At 42.0% G+C, this 23,221-nt stretch overlaps 1 protein-coding gene across 3 annotated transcripts in view; it reads right to left on the bottom strand.

The window, feature by feature from the left end:
- slc17a5 (solute carrier family 17 member 5) overlaps positions 1 to 22,931 on the bottom strand; it is a 70,207-nt gene extending 47,276 nt beyond the window's left edge. For 2 of the 3 annotated variants that reach the window (XR_010962876.1, XM_067984162.1), the window contains exons 1-7: positions 22,769 to 22,931; positions 21,124 to 21,320; positions 13,274 to 13,507; positions 10,525 to 10,612; positions 9,618 to 9,704; positions 4,606 to 4,668; positions 3,159 to 3,277 (exon numbers count right to left, since the gene is read on the bottom strand). Coding sequence is in view for 2 of the 3 variants with exons in the window: in XM_067984162.1 (XP_067840263.1) it covers positions 3,159 to 3,277; positions 4,606 to 4,668; positions 9,618 to 9,704; positions 10,525 to 10,612; positions 13,274 to 13,507; positions 21,124 to 21,320; positions 22,769 to 22,826 (846 nt within the window). In the remaining variant the exon portion in view is untranslated. The remainder of the gene's footprint in view (positions 1 to 3,158; positions 3,278 to 4,605; positions 4,669 to 9,617; positions 9,705 to 10,524; positions 10,613 to 13,273; positions 13,508 to 21,123; positions 21,321 to 22,768) is intronic. The other variant, XM_067984163.1, reaches the window with a different exon arrangement.
- Between the last annotated feature and the right edge of the window lie 290 nt (positions 22,932 to 23,221).

Below are 23,221 nucleotides of genomic sequence, written 5' to 3'. Positions count from 1 at the left end.
CTCCAATGAGTATAGACCCAACCTGTTCAATCTTTCCTCATAAGACAACCCTTCCATACCCAGAATCAACCTAGTGAACCCTCTCTGAACTGCCTCCAATGCAAGTGTATCCTTCCTTAAAAAAGGGCACCAAACTGTACGCAGTACTCCAGGTGTGGTCTCACCAGCACCCTGTACAGTTGTAGCATGACTTCCCTGCTTTTATACTCCATCCCCCTAGAAATAAAGGCCAATATTCAGTTTGCCTTCTGGATTACTTGTTAATATCCCTTTGCAGACACTTTGTGTCCTCATCGCAACTTGCTCTTCAACCTATCTTTGTATCATCAGCAAATTTGGCCACAAGACACTCTGTTCCTTCACCCAAGTCATTGATATATATTGTTTTATATCTTTTATGTGGCACCTCATCGAATGCCTTTTGGAAATCCAAATACACTGCATCCATTGGTCCCCCTTTATCCACCCTGCCCGCTACTTCCTCAAAGAACTCTAATAAATTTGTCAGACATGATTTCCCCTCCATAAAACCATGTTGACTCTCCTTGATTGTATTATGAGTCTCCAAATGTTCTGCTACTACTTCCTTAATAATGGATTCTAGCATTTTCCCAATGTCAGATGTTAGGCTAACTGGTTTATAGTTACCTGCTTTCTGTCTCACTCCCTTCTTGAATAGGGGTGTTACGTTTGTGGTTTTCCAATCCACTGGGACCTTTCCAGAATCTAGTGAATTCTGGAAAAGGCATAGAATATAAGAGCAGGGAGGTTTTGCTAGAACTGTATAAAACATTGGTTAAGCCACAGCTTGAGTACTGCGTACAGTTCTGGTCACCATATTACAGGAAAGATGGGACTGCACTGGAGAGGGTACTGAGGAGATTTACAAGGATGTTGCCAGGGCTGGAGAATTTTAGCTATGCAAAAAGATTGGATCGGCTGGGGTTGTTTTCTTTGGAACAAAGGAGGCTGAGGGGAGATTTAATTGAGGTATATAAAATTATGAAGGGACTAGATAGAGTGGATAGAGAGGACCTATTTCCCTAACAGAGGGGTCAGTGACCAGGGGCATAGATTTAAAGTAATTGGTAGAAGGATTAAACGGCAACTGAGGAGAGATTTTTTCACCCAGAGAGTGGTGGTGGTCTGGAACTCGCTGCTTGAACTCTCAACTCATTTAAAAAGTACTTGGATGAGCACTTGAAGTGCCGTAACCTACAGGGCTATGGACCAACTGCTGGAAAGTGGTATTAAGCTGGATAGCTCTTTTTGAGCCGGCACGGAGATGATGGGCCGAATGGCCTCCTTTTGTGCTGTAACTTTCTATGATTCATACATACACATGTACGTACACACACACTCGCATAGTATATACATACACACGCACATTATGCATGTATACATACACACTATGCATATATACACACACTATCTATGTATAGTATACATAACACTGTACACTTACACACTAGATATATTATATATTTACACACATATATTTATATATAAACACACACAATATACACATCATGCACACTATATATACGTGCACGCTATATATACACACACACTATATGCACATACATGCGCCTCTGACTACCAACATTTCGTCACTCACCTTTTAAAAAATATGCTGCTTTTCTATTCTTCCTACCAAAGTGGATAATTTCACAATTCCCCACATTATACTCCATCTGTCAACGTCTCGCCCACTCACTTAGCCTGTCTATATCCCTTTGCAGCCTCTTTGTGTCCTCCTCACAGCTTACTTTCCCACTTAGCTTTGTATCATCAGCAAACTTGGATACTTTACACTCGGTCCCCTCATCTAAGTCATTGATATATGACCTGCCAACCCGAAAATGACCCATCTATTCCTACTTCTCTGTTTTATGTCTGTTAATCAATCCATGCTAATATATTACCCCCAATCCCATGAGCCCTAATCTTGTGTAAGAACCTTTTATGTGGCACCTTATCGAATGCCTTTTGAAAATCCAAATATACTACATCCACTGCTTCCCCTGCTGGTTACATCCTCAAGAAATTCTAATAGATTTGTCAAGCACGATTTCCTTTTCATAAAACTGTGTTGACTCTGCCTAATCATATTATGATTTTCTAAGTGCCCGGTAGCGAGTTACATTTGCTACGTTCCAATCCACAGGGACCGTTCTAGAATCTGGGGAATTCTGGAAGATCACAACTAATGCATCCACTATCTCTGCAGCCACCTCTTTTAGAACCCTAGGATATAGGCCATCAGGTCCCGGGGATTTGTTGGCCATTAAGTTCCCCAGTACTTTTTCTTTACTAATCTTAATTACTTTAAGTTCCTCACTCTCATTAGACCCTTGGTTCCCCACTATTTCCGATATTTTTTTGTGTCTTCTACATAAGACAGTGTCTTCTACTGTGAAGACAGATACAAAATATTTGTTTAATGTCTCTGCCATTTCTTTATTTCCCATTATAATTATACCGGGGCTTAGTGAGTTAAATTATGAGGACAGGTTGCATAAACTTGGCTTGTATTCCCTTGAATTTAGAAGGTCGAGGGGTGCTCTAATTGAGGTGTTTAAGATGATGAAAGGATTTGATAGGGTAGATACAGAGAAAATATTTCTTCTGGTGGGGGCAATCGGAACAAGGGGGCATAACCTTAGAATTAGAGCTCGGCCGCTCAGGGTGATTTCAGGAAGCACTTCTTCACACAAAGGGGAGTGGAAATCTGGAGCTCTTTCCCCACCCCCCCACAAAAGGCTGTGGATGCTGGGGGTCAATTGAAATTTTCAGGACTGAGATCGATAGATTTTTGTTGGGTAAGGGTATCAAGGGATATGGAACAAAGGCGGGTAAATGAAGTTCAGGTAAAGATCAGCCATGATCTAATAGAATAGCGGAACATGCTTGAGGGACCGAATGGCCTACCCCTGTTCCTATGTCTCGATACACTCAAGGGAATAGACTGTATTGTCTTTGTATGTTTTAAAAGTAGAATTCAAACATTTTCCTATTCTGGGATAGGTGCACATAGCCCTAAGTTGCAGACAAAGAATTTAATGATTTGATGGCTGTCATTATTTTTTTTCAGTATGGCATTTTCTACAGTCTCTATGTTGAGGTCAAAATGCTCTGTTTGTCAGCACACATCCTACCTGGCCATGAAGTGAAGAAATTATATACTCTCGCTCAGCATTAGATATAGTTCGGTGGGTTTCTGGTGTGTCACTAGCCAGCCAGAACCATAACAGACACCAGGCCACTCCAAATGCACCTGGTGAAAAAAAAACTATTAACGTATGAAACAGTAGGAGACTCAATTTCTAACAGCAGGAAACAATTTATAATCTATTAATATATTAAAAATGTTTCACCTGAATACACCAATTCATAACTTCTTACATTATAAATGGCTATATTCACATTTATAATAAGTTTGCATTGGCAATTTCTATCACATTGGAATTGAACCCTTCCTCAGTGGATGTGCTGCAGCACCACCACTGGCGGCAGGGTGTAATTACAGGATGACATTTATACAAGTAGTTTTAATTATAAATATGGACATAGAAATTTATAATTAAAAAATAAGGCCAGAATGTATGACTTTAAAATGGGCACCAAGCGCTCCCCACCAGTCCAATTATCCCCCGCACTCTAACCCTACCTTCACTTGAAGACCATATTGACTGCTGCGGTGTCATCTTATGGGAGAATGACTAGTGTTAATATAAATCTTGTCAAGTAACTAGTATATTCTGTTGTCTAGTAATATATGAAGTTGATAATGGGCCAATTTAATTCATCCATATAACAAAGTTTTGTGTCTGGTGTGTATCTGTCGGGCATGGGCAAATTTATACATGACCAAAATATCTGCTTGGCTCAAATCTTCCATTGGTAAAAAAATGAATCACAAATCACTTTCTGTCAAGTGAACCAGGTATATCGGTTCAAATGGCCAATTGACTAGAGAACCAAACATCATCATTGGTTAAAAAAAAATTAATCAATAAATAGCTACCAATAAACAACAGGAAAATCATCACATTCAAAACATTTTTTCCAACTCCTGTGTGATCGTTTCAGTACCTCAGCCATCCCACTATGTACATAAAAATAAACTTAACAAACACAAAAAAATTAAATAATTTACGAAAAAAAATTAGCCGTTAAAGTGCCTCATGGTGTGCTGAATATCCCAACTTCCCTTGCAGTGTCAGCCATGGCTCAGTGGGCAGCACTCTCGTCTCTGGGGCAGAAGGTTGTGGGTTCAAGTCCCACTCCAGAGACTTGAGCACAAAAATCTAGGCTGACACTCCAGTGCAGTGCTGCACTGTCCCCATCCTGCAGCAGAGCATGGTCTCCAGCGTCACGGATTTCCCTGCCAGTGGGCCAAGACGTCTCTCCATTGGGACCATGTGGTGGTTGGTGTGCAACGACCACCCCACGTTAAAAGAATCCACGCACTGGGAACTTCCACCAAGTCATCCTCGACCTTGAAGGACTGCCAGAAAGAGAGATCCCAACTTCCCATCCTTCATTCTCTCAGGGGTCCACAAGGCTTGAGTTATGCATCTTCCGAGAACTTGTATTGTTCACCTTGAACTTCCTTCCTAATATTTTTGGGCCTCCAAGTGTGCACAACATTGTCCAACCTTGAACCTAATAAATTTAGAAAGAGATGTTTTGTTCCTTTCTCCCAGTCACCCAACTCTTCTGCACAACGCACACATGAACATGCACAACAGGGAAATTGTAAAGCTCCTTTTCTGAAACATATGAACAGTCATGGTGCAACGTAAACACACCATGACCACCATCCACCCCCACCCCCACCCCCACCCCCACTACCAACCAGCCATGCAATCTCCTGGGAGAGGCAAAAAAACCCAGAAAAAACTATAGGCCTACTTAGAGAAAGAAAAACACTGGGAAATTCCTCTCCCACCCTCAAAGGCATTCACAGAATCAAACAAGTACTAGGAGACCACGGCCCCATCCTCCTATCTTCTAGACATAGTGATGATGGCCACAGTTAGGACCTTGTCCAGCTCCCTTTTGAATGTTTGCAGTGAATCAGCAGTCACTGCATGAGCTGGCAACTTGTTCCATAGCTTGACAACATTCTGAAAAGAAATACTTCCTGACATCTAATCTAGTTCTATGCTTACGTAACTTATACTACATGAGACCCGTGCTAGGATCACTGGTTCCCGATGCACGGAGGCAACCCAAAGGTAAATCTGGATTTGTTCAGGGCAGCATTTAGTGACAAATTACCTTTCAACTAGCGGGAATGTTTTTAGCTGTTAAACCTCCAAAGCTACTGATGGGACAGCATCCTTCCATTAGTGAAAGGATAAAACAAACCAATGGTATAGAGAAAACACTAGAATTAAAAACACAGAGGGAGATCTGCAAATAGAATCAGGGGTCCACAGACATACTTGATGAAATACAAATGGCATGGCTCTTTTAAGCTTGAATTATTTCACTTTCCCATTTAGCTGCGATAGAGATTGGCCAATCAAACTTAATCGTTTAGAGTAAGCCTCATTTTTCTGTAATATTGTATATCAGTCTGTCTGTCTGTAATGTAATGAGCTTAACATTGCTGATTGGTCCATGCTACATGCTCACCAAATGACACTATAGGCCAGATGTGCAGTGTGTACCATCCACAGGATGCACTGCAGCAACTCGCCAGAGCTTCTTCGACAGCACCTCCCAAACCCGCAACCTCTACCACCTAGAAGGACAAGGGCAGCAGGCACATGGAAACAACTCCACCTGCATGTTCCCCTCCAAGTCACACACCATCGCGACTTGGAAATATATCGCCGTTCCTTCATCGTCGCTGGGTCAAAATCCTGGAACTCCCTTCCTAACAGCACTGTGGGAGAACCTTCACCACACGGACTGCAGCGGTTCAAGAAGGCGGCTCACCACCACCTTCTCAAGGGCAATTAGGGATGGGCAATAAATGCTGGCCAGTGATGGCCACATCCCATGAACAAATAAAAAAAATACCAACACTGATCTTAACCATATGATTACTACAAAACAATCAGATGCCATTAAAAAAAATTCTACTGTTTTGGTGAATTTTTCTTTTGTCTGTGATAGTGAACTTTACAGCAACAAATGCAAAATGAAGCTCAGCGTCACTAGCAAACTCTGGAGCAGCCAATCCTGGGAGGGTTACTGACGGAATACTGGGAGATGAGGAGCTTTTGATGAAGTTTTGCATCAATCTGCTGGAGCAGAACTTGCAAGAGCTGCTGTAGCAGCCTCTGTGCCAAAATGCTGCCTGCTTCAGTGGTGTTCTGAACCGTCTTTAATAGGGTTCCTGATTTCCTCTGTGTACATTAATGCTGCACTCACTAGAACGTTCCACATTCTGCATTTAAAGCCATGTTGTACAATACATTAGCCACGAGCCACATGGTGCTAATTGGGGATTCAGGGATGGCAAAAATAAATAAAAAATTAGTAATAATCACCGTCGTTGGGCATGTGATCTCAATAGTCATTCGCACGGCACATGCACGTGTACTTTAACCTTTCTGTGCGATTGTTGGTAAAACGGTAAGACGAAAAGCAGAGTGTGAAATTGTTTTTTGATTGTTACGAGTGCTTTACTTCCTTGGTTACTGAATGATGGTAATCATTTGTTAAGGAAATATACATACGTGAAGTACATTTACCTGTAGGGTGTTTTCTACTAAAATCAGTGCGTGAGGCAAAAACGGTATCAGCAATTTCAATTGGACATCACTGATCTAAAAGCAAATGTGAAACATCCGCTGCAATAGCTTTGTAAATGATCCTAGAAGCCCTTTTGCAATTTATATATATTAAGCAAATTACCTCCACTTTGTTTTCTGATTAGTTTTGAAAATATAATTTATCAGCTATTAAAATGTTCCTAAGCAAACTTACAGAGTCTACATTTCAACTTACAGAAAGAGAGGCACAAATGCACATAGTATGGAATCATAGAATGGTTACAGCACAGAAGGAGGCCATTCGGCCCACGCCGACTCTATGTAAGAGCAATCCAGTTGGTCCCACTCCCCCACCCTATCCCCATAGACCTGCAAATTTTTTACTTTCAAGTAGTTATCCAGTTCCCTTTTGAAGACCATGATTGAATCTGCCTCCACCATCCCTTCTGGCAGTGGGGGGAGTGACACCAGCTGGATTGCTCTTGCATAGAGCCGGTGCGGACTCAATGGGCTGAGTGGCCTCCTTCAGTACTGTAACCTTTCTATGATTCTATGATTCCATACTATGTGCATTTGTGCCTCTCTTTCCATAAGTTGAAATGTAGCCTCTTTCTGTAAGTTTGCATAGGAACACTTTAATAGCTGATAAATTATATTTTCAAAATTAATCAGAAAACAAAGTGGAGGTACTTCCAGATCCTAACCACTCGCTGTGTAAAAAAGTTTTTCCTCATGTCATCTTTGGTTAGGAACATAGGAATAGGAGTAGGCCATTCAGCCCCTCGTGCCTGCTCCGCCATTTGATAAGATCATGGCTGATCTGTGATCTAGCTCCTTATACCTGCCTTTGGCCCATATCCCTTAACACCTTTGGTTGCCAAAAAGCTAGCTATCTCACATTTAAATTTAGCAATTGAGCTAGTATCAATTGCCGTTCTTTTGCCAATCACCTTAAATCTATGTCCTCTGGTTCTTGACCCTTCCGCCAGTAGGAACAGTTTCTCTCTATCTACTCTGTCTAGACCTTCTGTCTGGATTAGCACTCCACCGCAGTACTGAGGGACTGCTGTATTGGCAGAGGTGCCATCCTTCAGAAAAGACATTCAACTGAGGCCTTATCTGCCTGTTGTGTTGAAATTCCCACGGCACTATTTGAAGAGGAGCCAGTGGCCTAGTCAGGACTCCTCCCCCAACCAACACCACCAAAACAGATTAACTGTTCGTGGGATCTTGCCATATACAAAATGGTTGCAATGTTTGCCAACATAACAGCAGCCACTACACTTCAAAGTACTTCATTGCACATGCAATACATTGGAACATTTCGAAGATACATTCTGCAACTGAACTCATGCTGTATTTGCTTGGCATCCATTTTTTGATTATGCTTCTAAAGCGCCTTGGGTCATTTCCCACATTAAAGACACCATATTAATCAATTTGTTCTTTTGTTAAATTCATTCTGGCAGTGCCCCTCCCCAGTGGACCACCTGTTCGAACCGTTTCAGTATGTGGGGTATTCTTTGTAGTGGTTTGATACAACTGAGTGACTCGCTAGGCCACTTCAGAGGACAGTTAAGAGTCAACCACATTGGTGGGGGACTGGAGGGACATATAGGCCCAGACCGGGTAAGGACGGCAGGTTTCCTTCCCTAAAGGACATTAGTGATCACTTTTACTGATACCAGCCTTTTATTTCCAGATTTTTTAAACTGAATTCAAATTCTCAAACTTCCATGGTGGGATTTGAACTCTGGTTCTCTGGATTATTAATCCAAACTTCTGGATTACTAGTCTAATAACATAACCACACTACCGTACCCATCGTTGTATTGCAGATACCTATTAAGTAATTTTAAATCGCAGCATTAAAATAAGGCATTGGAAAACATCCTATTTCATTTAAGAATTTATTTTAAAAGTGTTAAGCAAATTACTAAACTAAAAATATAGAAAGAAAAAACAAAAAATATGTACCTGGACATTTCCCAATAACCTTTTTATTAATGTTACACAGAGAAAAAGATCATCAATTATTTGTCTTTAGAGGGCGTTGAGGTTCAATTTCCTGCTTAATGTTGTAGATACAATTAAGTGAATGAGACTTCTAATCCAGCTGAAGATTAAAACATGGCTGAAGAATTGTATGCACTAACAGGGTTTTTTACATATGAAAGGGACAGCTCGTCATTTTAACTTCATTTACTGCAAACAATGCACACTGCATCCATATTCAAAAAAAGCATAGCCAATTAATTACTGGTGTCAGCTCCAATCACAGTGTGTCACAAGAGGGTTTGAGTTCCCATCAGACATTCAACTTGTTGGGTCTCCTGTTATCACTCAGTAATAAATGCACCCAAAGTCATTGTATAGAGCCATACAGACCAGGAAGGTCCTAAGTGTGACTCCTAGAGCTGGCTGCTTTCAGCAGGGGCAGCACGGAAACATTACAATCAGTTTCAGTGACCATGGGCAAGGTAAGGGGGTGGGGGGGTGGGGGAGAAAAACAGCAAGCTTCCAGCTTCTGATTGCTATTCAGTGAGTCCTGCTGGACAACATGCAATGAGATCAGCAATAAAGGCAACTGACAGATGAAGTATTTACATGCAAAGTGACCAGTTTACTGATAATTACACACAACTTCCTTCCCCTTAGATAAGTTTTGACAGATGAACAGGGAAAATAAAATACTTTCCAGGGAATGTCCCTTCCTGCTTCCCTCAAGCATGTCCCAAGCAAGTCAAACAGCAAATGTCGGTAGCAGCTTGGGGTAAGTGGTGTGGGAGGAAGGGATGAAGGAAGTAAACAAATAAAATATATCAGAGAGCGAGAATAAATTGTATGTAGATGCTTTATAATTATACTATTATAAAATCTTACCAAATATGTAGAAAACATATGACCAATCCAAGTAATAGCAAATTATTCCAGACAATGGGAGGGAAACAACTGTTCCAAGTTGGGCACCTAGAAAGCAGTAAGACTCAAGATTTAGAAACCACTCCACTACATGACAAGTATTCAGGGTACCAGATGTTCAACTACATTTAAATTTGCATTCAACTTCAGTACTTCATAGAAACAGTCTATCAAGGTTCATACAATGTGAATGAACATCAACCCTACAGGTCTTATCTTCACATAATATGAACTGGACAGAACATTTCCTTGCAATCAGCTACAGATTATATGATATCACAGATAATGGCACTACAAATAATTCAAAGCTCTTCGTGAAAATCATAACTCAAGAACACAGAGTACACTGAAAACAAGTACTGGCACAAAAAAGGCTTAAGCCACAAATGCAATTAAATTTTAATTTATAAACACACACAACATGCAGGAGAGAATCTAATACTGTGGTTCAGGTAATGAATACTGCTTACAGAGCTCACTGGACATAAACAAAACTGCAAGATCTGAGGCAATTAAAGAGATTATCTAAGAATTAGGGCCCCTTTTAAAATACAAGCCTTCACGAGAAAAATATGGTCGACATTACAAATGTTGGTGTTTAAACAACAAAAAAAAATCACAAAACATAAGTGCCTATATGATCAGGAGTATTGGTTTAAAAGGGTCAATAAGCCTGACACTCAGGAAACTGAATATGCAACTGATACTGACACCAGTTTCTTAATGCTTCCTCAGTGTCACCTTCAGCGGGTTCAGACGCTGCATCATTTTCAGCACAGTGTACAGCCACATTTCAACAACGTACAGCGCACGACCCACACTTCAACAACGTACAGCCACACTTCAACATTAACTGGAAATAACTCACCTGCATATGATAAACTGACGAGTGTGCTCCGTTCTAGAGGAGGAGCCCATTTAGCCCACATTGCATGCATGGCAGGGAAGGTCACACCCTATTAAATAATCACAGCAAATACTCTAGAAAAGGTTCAACCTTTTAAATCAACAACTACTGACAGCCACATTGGGAAGAACAATTCCATTGTCTTAGGGCCCCCGCCAAAAACTCTGTTCCCTCGCCACCAATTCCATCCACCTCCCTGGCCACTGTCTCAGGATGAACCAGAATGTTTACAAACTCCATGTCCTATGTGATCCTGAGCTGAGCTTCTGGCCCCATCTCCTCTCCGTCACCAAGATAGCCTACTTCCACCTCTGTAATATCACTTGTCACAGACCCTCATCCATGTTTTTGTTACCTCCAGACTTAACTATTCCAATGCTCTCCTTGCCCCTCCCTATCTCTGAAAACATCGACAGCCCTACAACTCTGAGAACTCTGCGTTCCTCAAACTCTGGCCTCTTGTGCACCCCGCACTTCCTTTGCCCCACCATTGGCGCTGTGACTTCAGCTGTCTAGGCCCCAAGCTCTAATTCCCTTCCTAAATTCTCTGCCTGTCTACCTCTCCCTCCTCCTTTAAGGCACTGCTTAAAATCCACCTCTTTGACCAAGCTTTTGGTCACCTGTTCTAATGTTTCCTTCTTCGGCTCGGTGTCAAATTTTGCCTGATTACGCTCCTGTGAAGCACCTTGGGGCGTTTTACTACATTAAAAGGTGCTATATAAATACAAGTTGTTGTAACAACATGAAAATCAGTGGAATTAAAAAATTTACATATACACTGATAAATTAAATAATTTATTAGGAATGCTGAAGAAAGTGACTCCAAAACATCACCCCCATTTATAAAATGAATTCCAAGTTGTAGTAATATTTCTAATGGCAAAGTTTTCCAATACTTCAAAGTATTCAGATTGGAGAAATATTTTTGAAATTATGGTTCTTCAAAGCTTTAATATTTTTGACAAATTTTGTGGTGGAGGGAGCTCATTCTGCATTTCCTATATGAAAGTTTAATTAAACAGCAAATGAATAAAAAGTGTTTACTTTAAAACCCAGAATGGGATATTTAATTGAATTCTTTGGATTAAGGACAAAGTGCATTCTAAGCATTTAGGATTATGTAATAGATTCCGTTAGGGGAGATGTACACTTATTTGTGTTTCTCAGTTACAGTTTACGTTGCTGACCGGGCCAGCCTGGAAGCAGTTGCTTTGTATAGATGACTACTGAGGTCACGATTGGAGACGGTGAGTTGTGAGCCGGACTCTCTATTTAATGTCGTCACTGGAGTAGAACATTATAATGTCACAATGGGGAGTGTTCTACCTTAAATGCATTCCTCCAGTTATAAAGCATAAACATGGTAATTAGGGCTGCCCGACAGATACAGCAGTGAGTGTTCAAATCATTTATATCATTCTGTAGGATACACTTCCCTCTAAGACGATACATCTATGAACTTTGTCTCCTCCTCCTCAAATATTTCACATCAGTATGACCTTTTCAACCCAGTTATATTTAATTTGCACCATAATGGTTCCGTTATTGACAATAGATGCATTAGGAGCTAGAAATCCTTATGTGACTGGGACCAATCTAAAAACTACAAAAAAAATTCGAAACAATTCACCATAGTTTAATAGACCTGTTTTGTTTTGCAACAAAATTGACAAAGTGAGATGGGCAGACACAGGGCAGATGCAATTTAAGTCAGAAGTGTGAAGTGATTAATTTTGGTAGGAAGAATGAGGAGAGGCAATATAAACTAAATGGTACAATTTTAAAGGAGGTGCAGGAACAGAGAGACCTGGGGGTATGTACACAAATCGTTGAAGGTGGCAGGACTAATTGAGAAGGCTGATAAAACAGCATACGGGATCCTTGGCTTTATAAAGGCATAGAGTACAAAAGTAAGGAAGTTATGCTAAACCTTTATAAATCACTGGTTAGGCCCCAGCTGGAGTATTGAGTCCAATTCTGGGTACCACACTTTAGGAAGGCTTTAGAGAGGGTGCAGAAGAGATTTACTAGAATGTTAACAGGGATGAGGGACTTCAGTTATACAGAGACTAGAGAAGCTGGGGTTGTTCTCCTTAGAACAGAGAAGATTAAGAGGAGATTTAATAGAGTTGTTCAAAATCATCAAGGGTTTTGATAGAGTAAAGAAGGAGAAACTGTTTCCGGTGGCAGAAGGGTCAGTAACCAGAGGACACAGATTTAAGGTTAATTGGCAAAAGAACCAGAGAGGAGATGAGGAGAAATATTTTTAGGCAGCGAGTTGTTATGATCTGGAATGCACTGCCTGAAAGGGTGGTGGAAGCCGATTCAATAGTAACTGTCTATTTCTGTTTTAAATTTATTTAATGATGTAGCAAAGGGGAATTGGACTTGAAAGGGAAAAATTTGCAGGGCAATGGGGAAAGAGCAGGAGAGTGGGACTAATTGGATATCTCTTTCAAAGAGCCGGCACAGACACGATGGGCCGAATGGCCTCCTCCGGTGCTTATCATTCTATGATTCTGAAAATTACAATTAATGTCAAGTTGACTTAGTATCTTCCTTTCCAAAGGAGATGCATTTTCTAGGTATCACATAAGCCAGATCAGTCTCAATCAATGAGTAAATCTTTTCTGTAACAAATACCACACAGATTTGAATGTTTCAATTATGTAAAAGGTTTAAACACGTAAAATAAATGTTCAGAACGTACCTCTCCCAGACCTTCAATAACCCTCAGTACAATTACACAGTAAGCACCCAGCGCTGCTGCTGGCGGAGTCAACATTGTTAAAAATGAAGTGCCCAGAATACCAAAGCCAAGTAACAGCTTCCCTCCAAATCGACCAGCCAGATATCCACCAGGAATCTGAGTAAAGATGTAACCATAGAAGAAAGCACTAAGGATCCACCCCTGTGTATCCGAATCCCAGTTGTATACCTTGCCCTGTTAGAGACAATTTGAAAACTTTATAGTAAAATAAGGCTTTTCCCCTCAAAATTGAGCCTATTCATGGTTAAAGTACAGATAAAATAAATGGCTTCAGGATTTTTGTAAGAGCACAATTTGTAAAACATTTAAACTTCTACAAATAAGTAATGTGAAACATTTCAATATCTGGTTAATATAACCGCCACATCATTCAGAAGGAATATCTCATCCATCCACCTTGCATGGACTATCTGCATTTCTGCGCAACTTCCAGGATATGGGTGACGCTGGCAAGGCTACATTTATTACCATCCCTAGTTGCCCTGAGAAGGTGGTGAAGGACCTTCTTGAACCTCTGCAGTCCTTGCGCTGATGGTGCCACAATGTGGTTAGCAAGGGAATTCCAGAATATTGACCCAGCGACAACGAAAGAATGTTACATGTCCCAGTCAGGATAGTGTGTGACTTGGGAGAGGAACTTCATGCTCCTATAACATTGCTGCTTTTGTCTTTCTCAGTGATAGTGGTCAGTGGGGAGGGAGGTGCTACATAAGAAATAGGAGCAGGAGTAGGCCAATCGGCCCCGCTCCGCCATTCAATAAGATCATGGCTAATCTGATCCTAACCTCAAATTTTAATTCATGTCCAATTTCCTGCCCGCTCCCCGTAACCCCTAATTCCCTTTACTTCTAGGAAACTGTCTATTTCTATTTTAAATTTATTTAATGATGTAGCTTCCACAGCTTCCTGGGCAGCAAATTCCACAGACCCACCACCCTCTGAGTGAAGAAGTTTCTCCTCATCTCAGTTTTGAAACAGCAGCCCCTTATTCTACGATTATGCCCCCTAGTTCTAGTTTCACCCATCCTTGGGAACATCCTTACCGCATCCACCCGATCAAGCCCCTTCACAATCTTATATGTTTCAATAAGATCGCCTCTCATTCTTCTGAACTCCAATGAGTAGAGTCCCAATCTACTCAACCTCTCCTCATATGTCCGCCCCCTCATCCCCGGGATTAACCGAGTGAACCTTCTTTGTACTGCCTCGAGAGCAAGTATGTCTTTTCTTAAGTATGGACACCAAAACTGTATGCAGTATTCCAGGTGCGGTCTCACCAATACCTTATATAACTGCAGCAATACCTCCCTGTTTTTATATTCTATCCCCCTAGCAATAAACGCCAACATTCTGTTGGCCTTCTTGATCACCTCCTGCACCTGCATACTAACTTTTTGATTTTCTTGCACTAGGACCCCCAGATCCCTTTGTACTGCAGTACTTTCCAGTTTCTCGCCAATAAGATAATAACTTGCTCTCTGATTTTTCCTGCCAAAGTGCATAACCTCACATTTTCCAATATTGTATTGCATCTGCCAAATCTCCGCCCACTCACCCAGCCTGTCTATATCCCCTTGTAGGTTTTTTATGTCCTCCTCACTCTCCACTTTCCCTCCCATCTTTGTATCATCTGCAAACTTTGATATGTTACACTTGGTCCCCTCCTCCAAATCGTTAATATAGATTGTAAAGAGTTGGGGACCCAGCACCGACCCCTGCGGAACACCACTGGCTACTGGTTGCCAGTCCGAGAATGAACCATGTATCCCAACTCTCTGCTTCCTGTTAGATAACCAATCCTCCACCCATGCCAGAATATTACCCCCAATCCAGTGATTCTTTATCTTGAGCAATAATCTTTTATGTGGCACCTTGTCGAATGCCTTCTGGAAGTCTAAATACACTACGTCCACTGTTTCCCCTTTATCCACCCTGTACGTTATGTCCTCAAAGAACTCAAGCAAATTTGTCAGACATGACTTCCCCTTCATAAAGCCATGCTGACTTTGTCCTATTAAATTATGTTTATCCAAATGTTCCGCTACGGTCTCAATAACAGACTCCAAAATTTTACCCATCACAGATGTTAGGCTAACTGGTCTATAATTTCCAGCCTTCTGCCTACTACCCTTTTTAAATAAGGGTATTACATTAGCAGTTTTCCAATCTGCCGGGACCTTTGCCGAGTCCAGAGAATTTTGGAAAATTATTACCAAAGCATCAACAATCCCTACTGCCACTTCCCTCAAGACCCTTGGATGTAAGCCATCAGGTCCAGGGGATTTATCCGCCTGGAGTCCCATTAATTTACTGAGTACCAATTCCTTAGTGATTTTAATCGTATTTAGCTCCTCCCCCCCAGAGCCCCCTGTTTGTCCAGTGTTGGGATATTCTTAGTGTCCTCTACCGTAAAGACTGAAACAAAATATTTGTTCAGCATTTTTGCCATCTCCATGTTTCCCACCATTAATTTCCCGGTCTCATCCTCTAAGGGACCTACGTTTGCCTTAGCCACCCTTTTTCTTTTTATATAACTGTAGAAACTCTTGTTATCTGTTTTTATATTTTTTGCTAATTTATTTTCATAATCTATCTTCCTTTTCTTAATCAATCCTTTAGTTACTTTTTGCTGTCTTTTGAAGACTTCCCAATCTTCTATCCTCCCACTAAGTTTGGCTACCTTATATGTCCTTGTTTTTAGTCGGATACTATCCTTAATTTCTTTACTTAGCCACGGATGGCTGTCATTTCTTTTACACCCTTTTTTCCTCAGTGGAAAATATATTTTTTGAAAGTTGTAAAATAACTCCTTAAATGAACACCACTGCTCATGTACCGTCTTACCCTTTAATCTATTTTCCCAGTCCACTTTAATCAATTCCGCTCTCATACCATCATAGTCTCCTTTATTCAAGCTCAGTACGCTTGTTTGAGAACCAACCTTCTCACCCTCTAATTGGATATGGAATATAACCATGTTATGGTCACTTATTCCAAGGGGATCCTTAACTAGGACATTATTAATTAATCCTGGCTCATTACACAGGACCAGGTCCAAGGTTGCCTGCCCTCTTGTAGGATCAGTTACATACTGCTCAAGAAATTCATCCCTAATACACTCAATAAACTCTTCCTCAAGGCTGCCCTGCCCAATTTGATTTGTCCAGTTAATATGATAGTTAAAATCCCCCATAATTATAGCTGTTCCCTTATTACATGCCCCGACTATTTCCTGATTAATACTTCTTCCAGCAGAGTTGCAACTATTAGGAGGCCTATATACTACGCCCACTAGTGTTTTTTTCCCCTTATTATTCCTTATCTCTACCCAAACTGTTTCATTGTCCTGATCCTTTGTCCCAATATAATTTCTCTGTATTACAGTGATTCCTTCCTTTATTAACATAGCCACCCCACCTCCCCTTCCTTCTTGCCTGTCCTTCAGGTGCTGTCTGGAGAAGGTCAATTCCGATTGGCTGTTAGGTCACCAGTTCCTGAATCATTCTGTTGAGAATGAAACCAGTTGTACTGCCTATGAAGGTAATCTGCAACTCATCATAACAAGTCAGGAAACATGAAGAACGGGAACATAGGCTTTAAAATGGGTTCTTCAGGGTGCTTGCTAAATAACATACATGCGATCAGTGGGGATGCCTCAAACGTAATAAAATAGCCTCAAGGTAGCATGATGACCATTGAGATTTGAAACTGTTCAATCTTCCATTGAAAACGGAGCTATAAGTAAAGAAAAACTTTCTGTGTTATATGGAGTAGGATAGAAAATATACAGCAGACTCCATTTAAGTCAGTACTATACATACTAAGCAAAATAGAGGGTAGAGGTACAAAGGGATCTGGAGTAGATTCACAAATCATTAAAAGTAGCAAACACTAAATCAAAAGCAAAATACTGCGGACGCTGGAGATCAGAAATAAAAACAGAAAATGCTGGAGAAGCTCAGCATGTGAGGCAGCATCTGTGGAGAAAGAAACAGAGTTAACGTTTCAGGTCGAAGACCTTTCGTCAGAACTGGAAGATGTTAAAAGAGTTAAAGTTTTTGAACAAGTACAGAGCCAGGGAAAGGGGGGGCGGGGAAGGGAGGAAAGAACAAAAGGGAAGGTCTGTGATAGGGTAGAGGGCAGGAGGGATTAAATGACAAAAGGGATGATGGTGCAAGGCAAGGGAGGTGGTAATGGGACAGGTTAAGAAACAAAAGGAGTAGCTGTAAATGGCAGCAGCAGAACCATTACCAGCACTAGCTGACTGAAAAAATGGGCATTGACTGTCTTCGTTCTGTCTCTCTCTCTTTTTTTTTGGGGGGTTGTATATTCAGTGGCCTTTTAGATGACACCTTTCTGTCTGCTCACTGTGATTGCCTTGGCAACGGGCAGTAATCACCAGGCTTTGTTATGTGATCTTAAAATGCGAAGGATTCGAAATTGTCACTTCCACACCGCCTGAGGAAGGGGAAAGCCCCCGAAAGCTTGTGGGATTAAAAATAAAATCGTTGGACTATAACTTGGTGTTGTAAAATTGTTTACAATTGAAAAAATGGGAGCAGTGGTTAAGATCTGAAGCTATTAAAATCAGTGGTGATTCCGGAAGGTTGTAAAGTGCCTAAACGAAAGATGAGGTGCTGTTTCTCGAGTTTCCGTTGAGCTTCATTGGAACAGTGCAAGAGGCTGAGGACAGAGAGATCACAGTAGAAGTGGGAAGGGAAATTAAAACGGCAAGCGACCGGCAGGTCAGGGTCACACTTGTGGAAAGAGTGGAGGTATTCAGCAAAGCGATCACCCAGTCTGTGTTCAGCCTCATTGGAGAGACCAACATATCTAGAACCTTGCTTAGGCCACACTTCAAGTACTGTGCACAGTTCTGGTCTCCATATTACAGAAAGGATATAGAAGCATTGGAGAAAGTGCAAGAAAGATTTACAAGGATGATACCAGAATTGAGAGCGTACAACTATCAGGAAAGGCTAAACAGGCTAGGGCTCTTTTCTCTAGAAAAGAGAGAGGACTGAGGGGTGACTTGATGGAGGTCTTTAAGATAATGAAAGGGTTCAATAGAGTAGACATAAAGAAGATGTTTCCACTTGTGGGGGAGTTCAAAACTAGGGGCCATAAATATAAGATAGTCACTAATAAATCCAATAAGGAACTCAGGAGAAATTTCTTTACTCAGAGTGGCAAGATTGTGGAACCCATTATCACATGAGGTGGTTGAGGCAAATAGCCTGGATGCATTTAAGGGGAAGCCAGCTAAGTACATGAGGGAGAAAAGAATAAAAGGATATGTTGATAGGGTTAGATGAAGTGGGGGGGGGGGGGCGGTGTGAAGAGAAGGCTCATGTGGAGTATGAACACCGGCATAGACTGGTTGGGCCGAATTACCTGTTTCTGTGCTGTAAAATTCTATGTAAATAGTGATGGTGGAATAGATGGAGGACGACTGCCACGAGTTTCCGCAAAGGAGTAAGAAGGAAAATCTAGAGGCCCAAAAGTTCTATTAAAATAGGAGGAAAACAAGGAGAGGGAACAGTGCCGATTCCCAGTTTTGGCAGCATCCCAGAGCTGGGTAGTGTGCGATGGGAGGACCTGAGACACGTGGAGCAGCAGGTGAAGCGGCCAGCCTCTTAGTGTCCGTTACGCACAGTCCTTGTGCCAAGTTGCAGATTAACTAATTGGAATCGGAAAAAGGGAAACATTGAATGCATCCGAGGAGAGTTACTGAAGAGGCTGCACACTGTGGCGCCACTTACAGCCCACATCCCCTTCACCTGCTGCTCCACATGTCTCAAGACTTCCAATCTGGGATGTTGCCTCAGTTGGGAATTGGCACTGTTCCCTCTCCTCATTTTCCTCCTATTTTAATTGAACTATTAGGTTTTCTTTCCTATTCCTTTGAGGAAACTCCTGGACACCAGTTGGCAAGTGCTCAGATGACACTATTCAAATCAGAAATTCACCACGTGAGCAATCACGGGCAAAACGTTGGCGCGGTTACAGCCTTCGAAAAAATTGGATGAGAAACAGTGACAAGTGAATGAATGAAAAACCTGTATTTTCTAGTTATACCCACTTCATCTAAAGCCACAGGAGAGGTCCCAAAATGCCCAGTACTGTTGCCTGCCTGCAATCCGCTAATACTCTGAAAGGGAAACAATATTCTGGGGAGGAAATTAAGTACTTTTAATTTGAAACTCAACCCAGCCCCAGAAACAAGTTATAAAGATCATCTGCATCAAAGGAATTATTTGACTTCGAACCCAAGCAATATTGAGATCCAGATATATCCTTTTCAGCATCAGGAGCAGTGTTTAGGACCTGGGAGACTATCGATCCCAATCCAATGAATGGCACAACACAAAGTTGAGGTGTGACTTGCATAAGTCGTTCAAAGGCTGTGTTTTCAAACATTCAGCTCCATCTGTGAGGGAATACGTGCCCTAATTTTCATAGAACTGTCTGTTACTTTCTCCCTGCTCATACAAGATGATGTAGAATCCATCTTGAAAGATGCTTTTGAAATGAATTGGACCTATGGCTGAGTACAGCATCCTGCTGTGACAGAGAAATTACTGACTAGGAATGCCGAGCCTTTGGATTTCTCCCAATAGGAAACAGTCTAGGAGCGTTGTTCTACATCAGACCTGTCTGATCCTAACTTGTATCACTATGGCAGCCGAAGACATTTTGGCATGGACACCCTTACTGAAGTATTTATATTATTCAAATTAATATTTCAGTACATTAAGTTGGGTTCCAAACTATGAAATTCCTGTAGTAGGATTCTGAATCAAGCTGCATCAAGCAAAGCCCCCCTGTATACATAGTATAAATCATTAAAACACAAACATGCAATAAAATGTCTGAAGATTAAATATCCAACCTTGTGAAGAGCTGAAGAAGCTTCTAGAAGTCTATCCACCATGTCTTCCCACCCTGCTCGAAAGGCACCTTCCACTCTTCCCACTCTGTTCGCTGGCTTCTCCAACTGCATCTTCCCACCACTGGAGCCACACGGTGCAAGCGCGAACGACAGTCAAGTAACTAACCCCTTCCCCCACCCCATGCTCAAAGTCCAGTTACTGCCTGCCATGCATTTCAAATAATGCAACTAGCTGGCAGCACTGTTTAAGTTTACGGTGAGCTGCATTTTTGACCGGGCCCTGGGCATGGGCCTCGTAGGCCTGTGTGTCAATGCAGCTCTGCCAGTACTGTATTTATGATCCAGTGCTGCTGCAGGACACAACCCCATCTGAGTCACTAGTGCTACTGTATAAAAAAGGTGGCACTAGTTCCTCTGGTAATACAGAAACTCAACTCAAGAAATGGTTTTACTCTGTGTCCGAAGTCAAAGCACAGACAGTGGAAATCATAAATAGCTGCCAGAGCCAGCAATCACATAGGCATATTTCCTTTTGATCAACTGCACACTTGCAGTCATTTCAATGCTGCTGCTATTGTTCTGAATTCTGTCCCACAATATAACAGAGAAGACTTCAGAGCACCAGCAACTTAAACACATTGCAGAAGTGTCCAACAGTACCAAGCCAGTATTGCAGCCACAGGCATCTACACTATGGCACCAGGTTGGAGCAACAGCAGCTCATGGCGTAACATTCCCATACTGAATTGTGAAACAATATTAGATGTACAAAAAGAAGTTACCATTATGAACAATTTCTGTGCTAAAAGATTTGGTAATTTTTAATAACTTTTACCAATACATATTATAAGTACTTCATCTGAATGTACAAGGGAGATACTGCTGAATATTATCTTACCCTTTTCACAAAATTTTGATGAGTAGAATTGGAATGTGGTGGACACGCCTCAACACTCCCGTTCTTGGGTAACGTTGCATTATTATCTAACATCTCGACCATGGCAACGCTGAGGTTCACACGTAGTGCGTACACAACAAAGAATCCCCAAAAGGCCAAAATCGCCAGGTTGTATCGAGCAGAGCAGCAAGCTGATACTGGAGGAAATATTGAGAATAGTTGTTGGAAGAACATATAAATCTTACATGGCATAGCTTCTCAAATTTAAAGAACTGAGCCAGGGATTTAGGCAGAAATTTTAAATGGTAGCATATTTTGTCTGTGGTATGGTAAAACCAGCAATGACTACAAGTGGATTGTCCATCTTTTTCTACTTCGTCATTCATTTAGTCTTTTAAATTCAAAGTTTTTCTGGATTATTTTTTAACCCCTTCACTACCTGCATGTTTTCTACTGTTAAGGCCACACTGTCTCCATTTGTCTCCACCTATTCCCCTGAAGGACAAAAACAGACATTACAGTGAAACCTATTTTATTAGTAACACTTTTAGGACTGAAATCTGCAATCCCAGAATGAAGTCTGATTACTTTCTGCAGCTATGACAAAGAACAACATCCTGTTGTGGTTGTAGTGTTCTTGGAGTTTCAGAATCATCTGATTCTAACTTGCACAACTTCGACAGTGAAGCTAGTTTTGGCACTGACACACGCCACTAATCAAATGTTTTTAATATTTGAATGAACAAATATGATACATGCTCACACTGGATTTCAATCATGCAAATCCTGTATTGGAATTTATACCAAGAAGATAGAGTGCCTTTGCTTGATACAGTTGGATTCAGAACTGAGTTTCCAGGCCAAAATCAAAGTTAAAGGTGACTTCTCTGACACAGCAAAATGTCAGTCATGGTGTGAGAATCATAGAAAGATATAGCACAGAAGGCGGCCATTTGGCCCATCGTGCCTGTGCTGGCTCTTTAAAAGAGCTATCCAATTAATCCTTTCTCCATAGCCCTGCAAATTTTCCCCTTCAAGTATTTATCCAATTCTCTTTTGAAAGTTATTATTGAACCTGCTTCCACCACCCTTTCAGGCAGTGCATTCCAGATCATAACAACTCGCTGTGTAAAAAGTCACGACACCCCTGGTTCTTTTGCCAATTATCATAAATCTGTGTGCTCTGGTTACCAACCCTTCTGTCACTGGAAACAGTTTCTCTTTATTTACTCTATCAAAACTGTTCACGATTTTGAACACCTCTATTAAATCTCCCCTTAACCTTCTCTGCTCTAAGGAGAACAATCCCAGATTCTCCAGTCTCCCCACATAACCAAAGTCCCTCATCCCTGGTACTATTCTAGTAAATCTCCTCTTCACCCTCTCCAAGGCCTTGACATCCTTCCTAAAGTGTGGTGCCCAGAATTGAACACAATACTCCAGATGGGGCCTAACCAGTGTTTTAGAAAGTTTCAGCATAACTTCCTTGATTTTGTACTCTGTGCCTCTATTAATAAAGCCCAGAATCCAGTAACCAAGGGCTGGACAGTAACCAGTGCCCCTCTCCCTGTAACCCGGGCCCCTCCCTCAGTACCCGGGGGGCCGGGCTATACCCGGGGCCCCGCCCTTGCCCACCCTCACGCACCTCTCCTCCGCTCCCTGCTCAGTAGCGGCTGGCTATCCTCTCCGCTCGATTCCTCCATTTTGCAGCCCTTAGCGGCCTAACTCAACACCCGCCCCAACCGGACCGGATTTCCCGTCACGCGCAGGGACCGCTTCCTTCTCCATTCCTTCTGGCGGCGATTCCCGGCCGCGCGCACGCCGGAGTGCCGGGCACTGGCGGCGGTTCCCGGCCGCGCGCACGCCGGAGTGCCGGGCACTGGCGGCGGTTCCCGGCCGCGCGCACGCCGGAGTGCCGGGCACTGGCGGCGGTTCCCGGCCGCGCGCACGCCGGAGTGCCGGGCACTGGCGGCCGGGAACCGCTCGCCTATGATGGAGTCACCGGTACCGATCAGTCACAGCGGGCCTTGTCTAATAAAACTATAAGGAGAAACTGGGGTTCCTCCATCTCATCAAACAAGGAGGGAAACAACTAACA

The sequence above is a fragment of the Heptranchias perlo genome, chromosome 5 (assembly GCF_035084215.1).
Source record: "Heptranchias perlo isolate sHepPer1 chromosome 5, sHepPer1.hap1, whole genome shotgun sequence".
Taxonomy (NCBI): Eukaryota; Metazoa; Chordata; class Chondrichthyes; order Hexanchiformes; family Hexanchidae; genus Heptranchias; species Heptranchias perlo.
Note: the sequence above shows the minus strand (reverse complement) of the source record. Positions and strands in the feature narration are given on the sequence as shown.